The sequence below is a fragment of the Budorcas taxicolor genome, chromosome 17, assembly GCF_023091745.1.
Source record: "Budorcas taxicolor isolate Tak-1 chromosome 17, Takin1.1, whole genome shotgun sequence".
Classification (NCBI taxonomy): Eukaryota; Metazoa; Chordata; class Mammalia; order Artiodactyla; family Bovidae; genus Budorcas; species Budorcas taxicolor.
Genome location: NC_068926.1, coordinates 8,226,072 through 8,238,564, shown reverse-complemented (window position 1 = coordinate 8,238,564; position 12,493 = coordinate 8,226,072). Strand labels below are relative to the sequence as shown.

The 12,493-nt window shown below is 41.8% G+C and overlaps 1 protein-coding gene across 1 annotated transcript in view; it reads left to right on the top strand.

Moving 5' to 3' along the window:
- Nucleotides 1-12,493, top strand: part of DCLK2 (doublecortin like kinase 2) — a 189,471-nt gene that overhangs the window by 153,648 nt on the left and 23,330 nt on the right. Inside the window, exons 8-9 of the mRNA XM_052654635.1 lie at nucleotides 849-957; nucleotides 2,915-2,972. Coding sequence (XP_052510595.1) covers nucleotides 849-957; nucleotides 2,915-2,972 — 167 coding nt within the window. The remainder of the gene's footprint in view (nucleotides 1-848; nucleotides 958-2,914; nucleotides 2,973-12,493) is intronic.

Genomic DNA, 12,493 nt, shown 5'->3' with positions numbered 1-12,493 from the left:
TCCACTTGGGGATGCATTGTGAAAAGTGGTCAGTCTTAACCACTTCCTCCTCCTGCTCCTCCCCCCACCTTCTTTTTGAGATAACTTGGAGCCGAAATTGGCATTAACTTAACTTAGCTTAATTCATGACTGGCCAGAATTTTTTTTACTAGAAAATCTTGAGGAAAAAAAATTCTAAGATTAAATCCCCACCATCACCCCCTTCCCCTTTCCCCAGGATTGACCAAAAATTTACAATTTAGTTAGACTTCCCTATTACCCAAAGTTAACCACTTATTTTCAGCTGATATTTCAGGAATTTGTTCAGTCACTCAGTCGTGTCCGACTCTTTGCAACCTCATGGACTGCAGTACGCCAGGCTTCCCTGTCCATCATGAACTCCCAGAGTTTGCTCAAACTCATGTCTGTTGAGTGGGTGATGCCATCCAACCGTCTCATCCTCTGTTGTCCCCTTCTCCTCCTGCCTTCAGTCATTCCCAGCATCAGGGTCTTTTCTGATGAGTCAGATCTTTCCATCAGGTGACCAAAGTATTGGAGTTTCAGCTTCAGCATCAGTCCTTCCAATGAATATTCAGAACTGATTTCCTTTAGGATGGACTGGTTGGATCTCCTTGCAGTCCAAGGGACTCTCAAGAGTCTTCTTGATTTTGTTGGTTTCTGATTCCAGCCAACAAGGCTAAAAGGAAATTGGTGATTCAGGTGTTTTATTAAGAAAATATGCTCAGAGGATTTTCTTTAGTTTTACTATAGATATAGAAGTGCATTTAGATTTTTTATTTTACAAATATGTAAACATCAAGGTGAAATGTGATGTGTTCATTAGCATATGCGTTTATCCTTTTTTGCAGGTGTGGATGGACACAGGTGCTCTGAGTCGTCGACTCTTCTCGAGAAATACAAAATTGGGAAAGTTATTGGAGATGGCAATTTTGCAGTCGTCAAAGAGTGCATGGACAGGTGAGAGAAGATAATCGCTTGTTCACTGATGCATACATTTGTGCTTTGGAACTTATTCTTACCTGAATGAACAGAAGGCCTTCTCCAAGACTCCACCCTAGGGACAAGCGGTTTTGCATGCTCACAGGCAGCTTGACTGTAGCACTCCAGGCTCCTCTGTCCCTGGGATCTCCAGGCAAGAATACCGGAGTGGGTTCATGCCCTTCTCTAGGGGATCTTCCTGACCCAGTAATCAAACCCGCATCTCCCTCATTGCAGGCATTCTTTACTGTCTGAGCCACCAGAGAAGCCCTTCCCATAACATAAACCAAATATTGCTCGGATTTCTAATGAGCCTTTAGAAGGCATATTTTAGATGCCTGTTTCTTGGGCAACGGTCTGTGTACCAGAGCTAAGTAAAGGAGCTCAGGAGACAAGGAGCTGCTTTCTGCACCATATAATGAGCAGTAAACCTCCACCAAAGATGCAGCAAAACAGAAAAACTGTAGTTACTAGAACTTCCTGGAAAACTCGCCTCCCGCCCACCCCCACAACAAAAATTACCACTTAGAACAGCTAGAACAACAGCCTGTAAGTACAAAGACTCTACTCTGAATTTTTTTCCAGTTTTAATATTGTTTACCATTTGAGAAATCAAGACCTTGAAATAAGGCTGGAAAAGCAGAAATATTATTTGAATATGTGCAAAAGTTGGCTGCTTCTGATCTTGAATAAAGTCAGAATCCATGTATCCTGAACTACTGGTAATATGAAATTAAATATTAAGTGAGGGGGTTACTACAGGGATTAAATGGATTAATACAACTGTAGCATTGAGAACAAAGCCTGCCACAGGTAAGTGCTGTAGGAGATGTAATTTTTTTTAATGAATCGTATTCTTTCCCATTTCTGTCTGGCTCATGGATGAGACCTGATTGGTCTCTCCAAGTAGAAAGCAGGTTTATACTCTATACGCATATATGCAAACACAACTGGATGACTAACACAGTATATATACATGCAGACATGCATGCTGAGTTGCTTCAGTCGTGTGCAGCTCTTTGCAGCCCTGTGGACTGTAGCCTGCCAGGCTCCTCTGTCCCTGGATTCTCGGAGCAGGAATACGGGAGCGGGTTGCCACGCAAGGATTGAACCCACATCTCTTACGTCTCCTGCATTGGAAGATGGGTTCTTTACCACTATCTATACCATATACTAATTTAGATAAAAGTCATTCTTCCAAGGTAGGTCATCCGTGTGTCCGGTGGCCACCTAGCAAATGTAGCTTGTGATTGGGGGAACCAATGCATTCCAAGAATACCACAGTGTTCTTTCTTGAGCTGTTCTTCTGAATTCTGAAAGGTGTATTTTTGGCATGTTCAGCTTAAATGATGTGATTAAAGGTTAAATAACATCATCCAGATTCTTGTGTCCAAGGAAATGATGTCTCTAAGTACCAGACTGGGGTGTTTAGAGGTGGGGGTGAAATGGCAGCAGATCTTCACTGGAGTTTTGACTGAGAATGGATAGCGCAAGTCTAGGGACTTTTCAGTTTTGAATTGTGGCCTAATGGACTAATGGATTCTCGTAAAGACATTGATGAAAGAAAATTTTCTGTTACTTTGATTCATTTTTCTAAATTTTATTCTGTCTCCTAAGAGAACTATTTTTGAGATTTAAGTGTGGAAAAATATCTTTTGTCCAGCTTTGATGCAACAGAATTTAACTATTTTAAATATGTGAGTTACTTAATAATATTGTAATGACTGATATTTATAAAAGGAAATTGACAGTGTGGCTTTGTGGGTTTTTAAAAAATCTTTTTGGGAGTATTTTTCTCCCAGACCCCACTCAGCATCCTCTCTGGGGTATAGAGGAGGAAGCCCGTCTTTCTTCCCAGAGTCTGCTGTAGAGGGAATCAGGAAGGATGGTGTCTTTGATGTATGTCTTTAAATGGCCTTCCTCTGTTTATTCATAGGTCAACCGGAAAGGAGTTTGCCCTGAAGATTATAGACAAAGCCAAATGTTGTGGAAAGGTACAGTATATATAAATATTTTGTAAAAAAAAAATATATAAAAAACTGAAAACACTTAGAGCTGTTTACTGTGGTGAAGGAATTTAAGTGGTGATTTGATAAGCTCATAACAGGAATTAACTGCTGGTAGTATTGGGGGAAACCATATCAAGCTTTTTTTTTTCTTGCCATTTTTCTGAAACCTTAATCCTAAAACAGTAACTTGATTTGATCTTTATCCTAACCATCGAAAAATGTACGTTCTCTTCTCTGGGAGATGCCTATTTCAGAACCGAGTAACACAAAAAAAAGTTGTGTCAAGAACAGTGAGGGGTCTGAGACTTGACCCTGCTTTCAAACTAACACATTAGCCTTCTAGCTTTATAGATGTGGCAGAAGACAGCATTCCTGAGTCACACACAAAAAAACACTGACTTGTGGCATAGCAGGTAGTGTGAGCTCCGTGCTGGCGTTGGTTCCCCTCAACTCCCAAGGCCCAGAGTGGGTTTGTGTCACAGCGGAGGATCCCCAAGCTTAGGAACCCCCCAGTCTTAGGGGAGCCACTAGTATCCTCGCCAAGCTCTGCCTCAGAGGAGGACGTTATTACCGTGGTCAGGAAACAGATCCGCCCTCCCGGCCAGGGCAGTCACCATCTTTGTGTTCCAAGCATGTTGGCTGTGCAGACATCTTTCCAAGGATGTAGTAACAAGAGCTGAATCAGGATGTGCACACACGCCATGGATTGTCTCTCCAAGTGGATGAGCTTTGTTCTCCGTCCCACTCTCAAGATCCAGCTGGGGGAAAAAAAATCAAATGAGGGCATGCTGCTAGGTTACTGGTATTTTAACTATGTTTGAAAAGATAAATATTCTCTAATAATGACGACAAAGACCTTTTTTAGATTCCTGTCTGGTGGCTAGCTAGCAGGTGAGAGAGCAGGCTCTGGTACTCGCGGTCCCACTCTGAGCTCCTGGCACTGCAAATGTGGCTAGTCTGAACTGAAATGTCTGCTAAGTGTAAACACACAACAGATTGTGAAGACTTAATCCTCAAAGAAGAATGTAAGATGCTTACTATCTTTTGTATTTGATTACATGTTGAAATGGTAATATCTTGAATATCTGGAGTTAAATAAGTCATAAATTTTACCTGCTTTTTATATATTTTAGCATGGCTACCTAGAAAATTTAGATTTACATGTGTGGGTCACGTTGCTGTTGAACAGCACTATTCTAGACAGATTGTATTAAGTTTAATCCTGTGTCTTCTTGCTGTGTGACCTTGGAAAAATTAGTTAGCCCCTCTGTGCCTCCGTTTCTTCCTAATAACTAATAAAATGCAGTTATTAATATTTAAGATACAAGTTATTGTGAATTAATTAAGGCATGTAAGATATGTAGAAAAGTACCGGTATATAGTACAAGTTTAACACATGTTAGCTGATAATATTATTAATAGGCCAGAGGGATTCAGAACTTATTACTAGGAGGACTTGATGTGACCGTAGTGGTCTTGTATTTATGGAACTTGTAAAACTGTTCTTCATCAGACATTTACAAAATTGTGGATTTTTAACAGAAAACCTAAAATAATTATGGTAAAATTTCTGAGAGCCCCAGAATGTAAATCCAGTAGGCAAATTTGTCATACACTTTTTTTTTCTTTTACTACGTTGTGACAGCTAATGAAGCAGAGTCTGTGCAAAATGCTCCCCTTTCTTCGAATAAGGTTTTTCTAAATTTAATTTTCTTTAAGTAATTCTGTATGTTTTTACCTATCATGCTGACAATCTGATTACATTTTCAACTGCTGGGACTTTCTCCATATGGGAGTGGGTGTTACTCTTTGTATCTGATATTGTGTGATTTAAGCAGAATGTGTTGTAATTTGGGGAGCCAGGTTCTAAACAATTGCATTAAAGTATTTCTTCATAAAAAGTTTAAAAATAATTATGATGGAAAGAATACTGTTTACCTGATTAAAATTTAAGCAGCAGTCTCAGTAGTAGTAAAAAAAGATCTTCATGCAAAAAAAAATACAGTCTGATACACCAAGTGTTAAGACAAATGAATAGGTCACTTCAAACATTTGGTTGAAGGAAAAAAAAATTGAGGTATTGTTTTTCCTTGTTATTGAATGTCATTGTATTTTTATAATTCATGCTCATGTAGTTAGTTTGCATCCTTCTATTTTGCTTACCTGAGCAATTATTTCCACATTGTAGAAAATTATAATTTCAAAACTTTTGAAAAAATGGATACTTGATTACAATATTGTGTTGGTTTCAGGTGTACAGCAAAGTGACTCAATTCTTTCTTTTCAGATAATATCAGTATTTCATTATGGGTCATTATAGGATGTACAGTAAATCCTTGTTGCATGTCTGTTTTATGTATAGTAGTTTGTGTCTGTTCATCTCATACTTGTTTTCAATAAGTAGATTTTTCCACTGAATTTTATGCTTCAGGAAAAATGGTATAGAGAATTTTTTTTTTAAACCAAATCTTAGGGCAGGTATTAAGACACTCTCCTGGGGCATTGTTCCTTACCTCTGCTTTGTAAGATGTACACAGAAAAGTAATAATGCTGAAAACAATGTCTGCCATTTATCAAAATGTAATGTCTATCCAAAATGTATTATCTATCCATTTATCAAAATGTATTATCTATCAAGGCTTGGACATTTAGGAATTTCGCACATTATCTTTAATGACTTGCAAACCAGATGTATTCGTTTTACAGATAAAGACAGAAATACAGATTAGATAGCTTCCCAGAAGTCACACAGAGGCAGAGCAGTGATCGGATCTTTGGGTTAGTCCATCATGCTCTTCCTCCAAGTTCAATTTCTGCCTTTGTTCCTGTAATAAGAACCTGGGGGGAAGTTCTTAACCTCCGACTTTCTATTTGCTTTTTCTATAATGTGTATGAGTGTTATTAGATTAATTCACTGTTTATCTAACATCTGATGTTAGTGTGAGATTCTGTGCTAGGAACAAGGTGATTTAATAGACAAATTAATACCAATTCTGTAAAGAGTGTTTTGGGAGTTCAGGGTAGCAGATGAGAGAGAAGCAGATGCTCAGTGGTGATGCCTTAGAGCAAGAAGCGCTGGAGCTGAACTTGAGCAGTGGGGTAGCGGCAGACTGCGGTCCATGGAGTCACAAAGAGTCAGATGTGACTGAATGACCGAGGATGCACGCGCATGCGCACGCAGGGCTTGAATAGGCAGGAATGACAGAAGAGCCTTAGAGGCGGTCAGCACAGCCTGAGCAGGGGCCCAGGAGATGGAAAGCATGTTGGGTTCTTCCAAGTAGGAGGTTTTCTTAAGTTGAAGTATAGTTCATTTATAATGTTGTCTTTCTGGTTTACAGCAAAAAGATTCAATTATACACATATTTTTTTAAATTATAGGTTAATACAATGGTGAATATCTTTCCCTGTGCCATATAGTAGGACCTGGGTATAGTAGGGGTATGCTAGTTTGTATCTGTTAATACCAAACTCCTAATTTACCCCTTCCCCACCCCCTTTCCCTTTTGGTAACCGTGGTGTGTTTCCTGCGTCTGTGAGTCTGTTTCTGTTTTGTAGATAACTTCATTTGTGTCATATTTTAGATTTACATACAAGTGATTTGGGGCTTCCCTGGTGGCTCAGTGGTAAAGATTCTGCCTACGTTGCAGGAGACCCGAGTTTGATCCCTGGGTCAGGAAGATCCCCTGGAGGAGGAAATGGCAACCCACTCCAGTATTTGATATTGTACGGTATAATATTAATCTTTGTCTGACTTACATCCCTTAGTGGGATAATCTCTAGGTCCATCCATGTTGCCGCATATGGCATTATTTCATTCTTTTTATGGCTGAGTAATAGTCCATTGTATATGTGCACCACATTTCCTTCTGCTGATGGACATTTAGGTTGCCTTCATGTCTTGACTGGAGAAGGCGATGGCACCCCATTCCAGTACTCTTGCCTGGAAAATCCCATGGACGGAGGAGCCTGGTGGGCTGCAGTCCATGGGGTTGCGAAGAGTCAGACATGACTGAACGACTTCACTTTGACTCTTCACTTTCATGCATTGGAGAAGGAAATGGCAACCCACTACAGTGTTCTTGCCTGGAGAATTCCAGGGACGGGGGAGCCTGGTGGGCTGCCGTCTGTGGGGTCACACAGAGTCGGACACGACTGAAGCGACTTAGTAGCAGCAGCAGCAGCATGTCTTGACTATTGTAAACAGTGCTGCAGTGAACACGGGGCATGTATCTTTTTGAATTAGAGTTTTCTCCTGGCGTATGTCCAGGAGTGGGATGGCAGGGTAATATGGTAACTCTACTTTTAGTTTTTTTAAGGAGACTCCATACTGTTCTCCTTAGTCGTTGCACCAATTTTTATTCCCACCAACAGTGTCTGAAGGTTCCCTTTTCTCTATACCCTTCTCCAGAATTTATTATTTATAGACTTTTTAATGATGGCCATTCTGCCGGGTGTGAAGTGATATCTGGTTATAGTTTTGATTTACATTTCTATGACAATTAGCAGTGTTGAGCATATTTTCATGTACCTAATTGGCCATCTGTAAGTTTTCTTCAGAGAAATGTCTTTTGAGGTCTTCCCATTTTTTGATTTGCTTGTTTGTTATTTTGAATTGTATGAGTTGTTTATATATTTTGGAAATTAAGCCCTTGTTTGCAAATATTTTCTCCCAGTCTGTAAGTTGTCTTTTTATTTTGTTTATGGTTTCCTTTGCTGTATGAAAGCTTATAAGTTGAATTAGTTTATTTTTGCTTTTATCTCTGTTGCTTTGGGAGACTAACCTAATGTCAGAATGTTTTGCCTATGTTCTCTCCTCGGAGTTTTATGGTGTCCTATTTTGTATTTAAGTCTTTGAGCCATTTTGAGTTTTTTTTGTGTGTATGGTGTGAGGGAGTGTTCTGACATCATTGATTTATATACCAAGTAGGAGATTTTTGCAAGATCTACCTTGGGGCCAGATTTATGGAGGCTTTTGAGAAGGCTATGATATTGATAAATTTAAGAATTCTTCTATGCCTAATATTCTAAATGATAATCATTCTAAATATTTACTGAATCCCCACAGTGTGTGAGGATTCAGAAAGCCTGGAGCTTTCTGTGGTGTGCTTAGAAGTGGCCCTTCCCTCCTTTTCTCCCCAGAGTTCTGCATTCATTATCTACATGTTATGGGTCAGGGCAGGACAGAAATCTAAATGTATGCTGTATTAGCGTCCTGAGGCTGTTGGAATAACTTCCCAACCAGCTTGATGACTTAGAGCATTTTTCTCACTGTTTCAGGGGCTGAACTCTGAAATCCACTTTTGCTCTGCAGGCTGTGGGGGAAATCTGTTCCTTGACTCTAAGTAGCTTCTGGGAGCTGACAGTATTCCTTGGCTTGGAGGAACACGTCACTCCGAACTCTGCCTCCAGCTCACATCTCCCTCTCTTCTTTGTGTTTATTTTGCTTCTTCTGACTGTGAACTTTCCTTCTGCCTCTGTCTCATAAAGACACTTGTAATGGGACCCAGAAAATCTACGGTTTTTTCTTTGTTGCAGTGGCTTTAATCATATCTCCAGAGACATTATTTTTCCTCAAGTACAGTAGTATTTACAAGTTCTAGGCATTAAGACCTGATAACTTTGTGTGGCTGTTTTCAACCAACCACACTCATGACATATAACGATCGAACATCTCGTCTCTCTCACTGTATCATCCTCAGAGGTACTCACTCCATAATATAGATACCGGCTGTAAAACTTGTAACAGTGAGCAGTGTGTGATGTGTTTACTCAAGAATGAACGGTGCTGCTTGCTGGACAGCAAGGTAAACAAAGACCTCCAAGACAGCAGGTGACAGGAGTGAGCGCAGGGCGCTATGAGGACAAATTCGAGGGTTTCCTAACCCAGCCATGATTAAGCAAGGGAGGCTACCTGGAGGAGGTGAGGTCCCCCATGGTTCTGAGGAATAAATAGGAGCTCATCAAGAAGTAGGGAAAGGAAGTTCCAGACAAAATTGCCTTTGCAGATGCCTGGAGGCCTGGAAAAAAGATTGGCAAAAGGGATAAGGAGGGAGTGGATGTATTCTGAGGCTACTGAGAAGGCAGGCCTGGCGGGGATGGGTGACTGATGAGCTGGGCAGGAGGATGCGGGAGGGAGGGTCAGGGCAGAATGCCCTTTTGCTCTCGGCACCCAGGTTCATTCAGTGAGACAAAGGACACAGGCAGGAAAGACTGGACACAAGACGAATCGTTTGGTTTGGGAGCATTGTTTATTCCCCAAATCCATTTGTCTCTGGCCCTGTCTGTCTCTCTTTTAGATGTTAAAAACTACGCTGGCCAAGGATAAGGCTGTATCCTTTGCCAAGTTGGCAGTTTTCTTTGTCATTTATTCTCACACACAAAACCTTGGCATACTGCCAGGGAATGATTCATATGTAAATTATTTGGAGTTAGAATCATGAATCACTTAACATAAATAATGGTGGGTGGTTGAATAATGTAAGTTCAGTACAGTTCGAGACAAAAGCGATGTTCATCTTGTATTTAGATATATTTTTCTGGAAAATGTAACCTAGAGAGCATCTTTATATATTAGAAACAATGATTACGTATGGGCTGTTTAAGAGGTAGGAAGATAGCATTTTTAAAGATTTTTGTGCACCATTCCATTTGGCTTCTGAGGATGGTTTACTTTAAAAAGTGGATTGGTCCTTCAAAGACATTTTTACAGACATAATCAGAGGTTGGGAAACAAATAGCTCCCACATCCCAACAAAAACCTTCAGTATGTGCAAAGAATACTAGGCATTGTTGAGTAGCATACAGCAAGCCAAGATAATAAATAGTGGTGGAAAAAATGTTGTTGGAATATCCACTTAATATTTGAAACATAACACAGCCGGAGGCCCAGGGCTGAGTTGCGCAGTGTGTCCCAGAAGAGGCTCTGCTGTGCCTTTGCGTGAAGAAGATGACTTTGGAGAGGTGCGGGCTCCCTGAGTGCTGGGCTCTCTAGTTTAGCTCCAGTCTGAGTGCATTCTTGGGGTACTGGTGATGTGAATTATTTTATATATGTCCCTGGAAATTAGCAGAGCCCCTGAATAGAGGTACATTTACAGACTCCCCCCCACCTCGGGCGACGGAGAGGTGGGAGGAGAGCTGACGTGATAGATCCATTTAGCTTCAAAATCAAACACCTGTTTTACTACAGTGTCGACTTGGCGTCACACAGAGTGAAATAAACTCATTCGGTTGCCTTTACCTGTTCACAGAGGTACAGCCACCTCTGCGGTTGCTGTCATTAAGGACCCGGTTGGCACAGATGAACCAAAGGCTTCTGAAGAAGTGTGTGAACATGGACCATTTTTTGAGTCTTTGTCCCCATGGCCACAAGGGCTCGGCTGCCCAGCCGCTTGCCTTGGGAGGGCCCAGGGCTCTGTGCCTGCCTGGTGACGCTGCCACTCTGTAAGTCAGCGCTGTGCGGCCGGAGCCGGATCGGCAGCCCTGCGGCCTCTCTGCCGTGGTCGGTTAGGATCTGAGACCTGCCACTCTTCCCTGGGTGCCGAGTACAGAGCCAGCTACGTCTTCCCAGCCCTACTCATTAGTAGGCATAGGTGCTCTGCTTGGTACGAAGCCTAGTGTGGTCCTGCCTGGAGCCTACCTCAGGGTGATGCTGCCTCTAGTTCCAGCCTTTCAAGGAATCAGTTTCAGCTTGGCAGCTGGCATTTTCATTTTGAAAGATTCCAAAAGATGTCAGCTTGGATGTCAGAAATCTAGGTTTGCATCCCCCCACTCAAAGAACTGTCCTAAGAATAAGTGTGGAGATGTTACGCAAGCACCCTGTACAGTGACTAGGGAATGGTGGTTTCTTTCCCCTGTGTGTGTGCTAAGTCATTCAGTCATGTCCAGCTCTTTTCGACCCTATGGGCTGTAACCCGCCAGGCTCCTCTGTCTACCAGATTTCCTAGGCAAGAGTACTGGAGTGGGTTGCCATGCCCTCCTCCAAGGGATCTTCCTGACCCAGGGATTGAACACATCTCCTGGGGCTCCTGCATTGCAGGCAGATTCTTCACCACTAAGCCCCCAGGGAAGCCCTTTTCTTTCCCCTGCTGCTACTGCTAAGTCGCTTCAGTCGTGTCTGACTCTGTGCAACCCCGTAGACGGCAGCCCACCAGGCTCCCCCGTCCCTGGGATCCTCCAGGCTTCTGTTTAATGTTTGCACTGTCATTTGCCAACGTTTGGACAAACATGGTGCATTCAACACTCAAAAAACACCACTCACCATGAGGCTGCCACAGACTTTTGTCTGGATATTATTTATTGGCTTGTTATAATTTATGCTTCCATCTATTGTCCAGAAATATTTGAGATTGCTTTGAGTAAAAATACACATATACATGGAGGCATGGAGATACGCGAGGAAGCATAAATGGTACACTGAACTAGAGATAAGATAACGATCTTACTACCACAGAGGGACATTCAGTTTAGTTCCGAGATTCATGAGGGCAGAGGAGGCAAAAAGGGTGGTGAGAGGGACACACACACACGATGCACGTATATGCACGTGTGTGTATTTGGGTACTAAATGGTAGCTCTTATAGTAAGGTAAACTTATATAAAGAAAGCTGTTTGAAAACCTAAAGTGTATAATACGGCAATTAGCAGTCTTACAGAACATTTCCTAAATTCTAAACAATTCATTATTACAGTTAACGAGGATCAACAAATGTGACATTATTGAGCAATTTCTAACGTCTCATAATAGAGCAATCGTTGTTCATGATTCATGGGCTGGCATACTAAGAGTAATTCCTTAATGCCGTGAGTAAACATTTTGCTTCGGTGCTGATCCGAACCACATTGCCCACCAGGACTGACAATCAGGCGGTGTTTTCAGAGAAGTGATTAGGGTTGAAATGAGGACGGTGGTCCCCCTGGTACTATATGCTTCCAGACTTCTGAAATACAAGAGAGGGAACATCTATCTGGTGAGTGGTTTCATACCCAAATACAGAGGAGGAAAGTTTCTTTTTCATAAATTTCAACATAAAATTCAAATTCGTGTTGGTAAATAGTTTAAAAGCTAAAAATGTTTATAAGGCTGGAAGTTGTATCCCATCAGTTCAGTCAGTTCAGTCGCTCAGTCGTGTGCGACTCTGCGACCCCATGAATCGCAGCACGCCAGGCCTCCCTGTCCATCACCATCTCCCGGAGTTCACTCAAACTCACGTCCATTAAGTCAGTGATGCCATCCAGCCATCTCATCCTCCGTCGTCCCCTTCTCCTCCTGCCCCCAATCCCTCCCAGCATCAGAGTCTTTTCCAATGAGTCAACTCTTCACATGAGGTGGCCAAAGTACTGGAACTTCAGCTTTAGCATCATTCCTTCCAAAGAAATCCCAGGGCTGATTTCCTTCAGAATGGACTGGTTGGATCTCCTTGCAGTCCATAAGTATGCCAAATTTCCTTACATGCTGTCTTCATTTCTGAGTGTATACTTAGAGGGAAAAGTGATTCCAGCTGCATTAC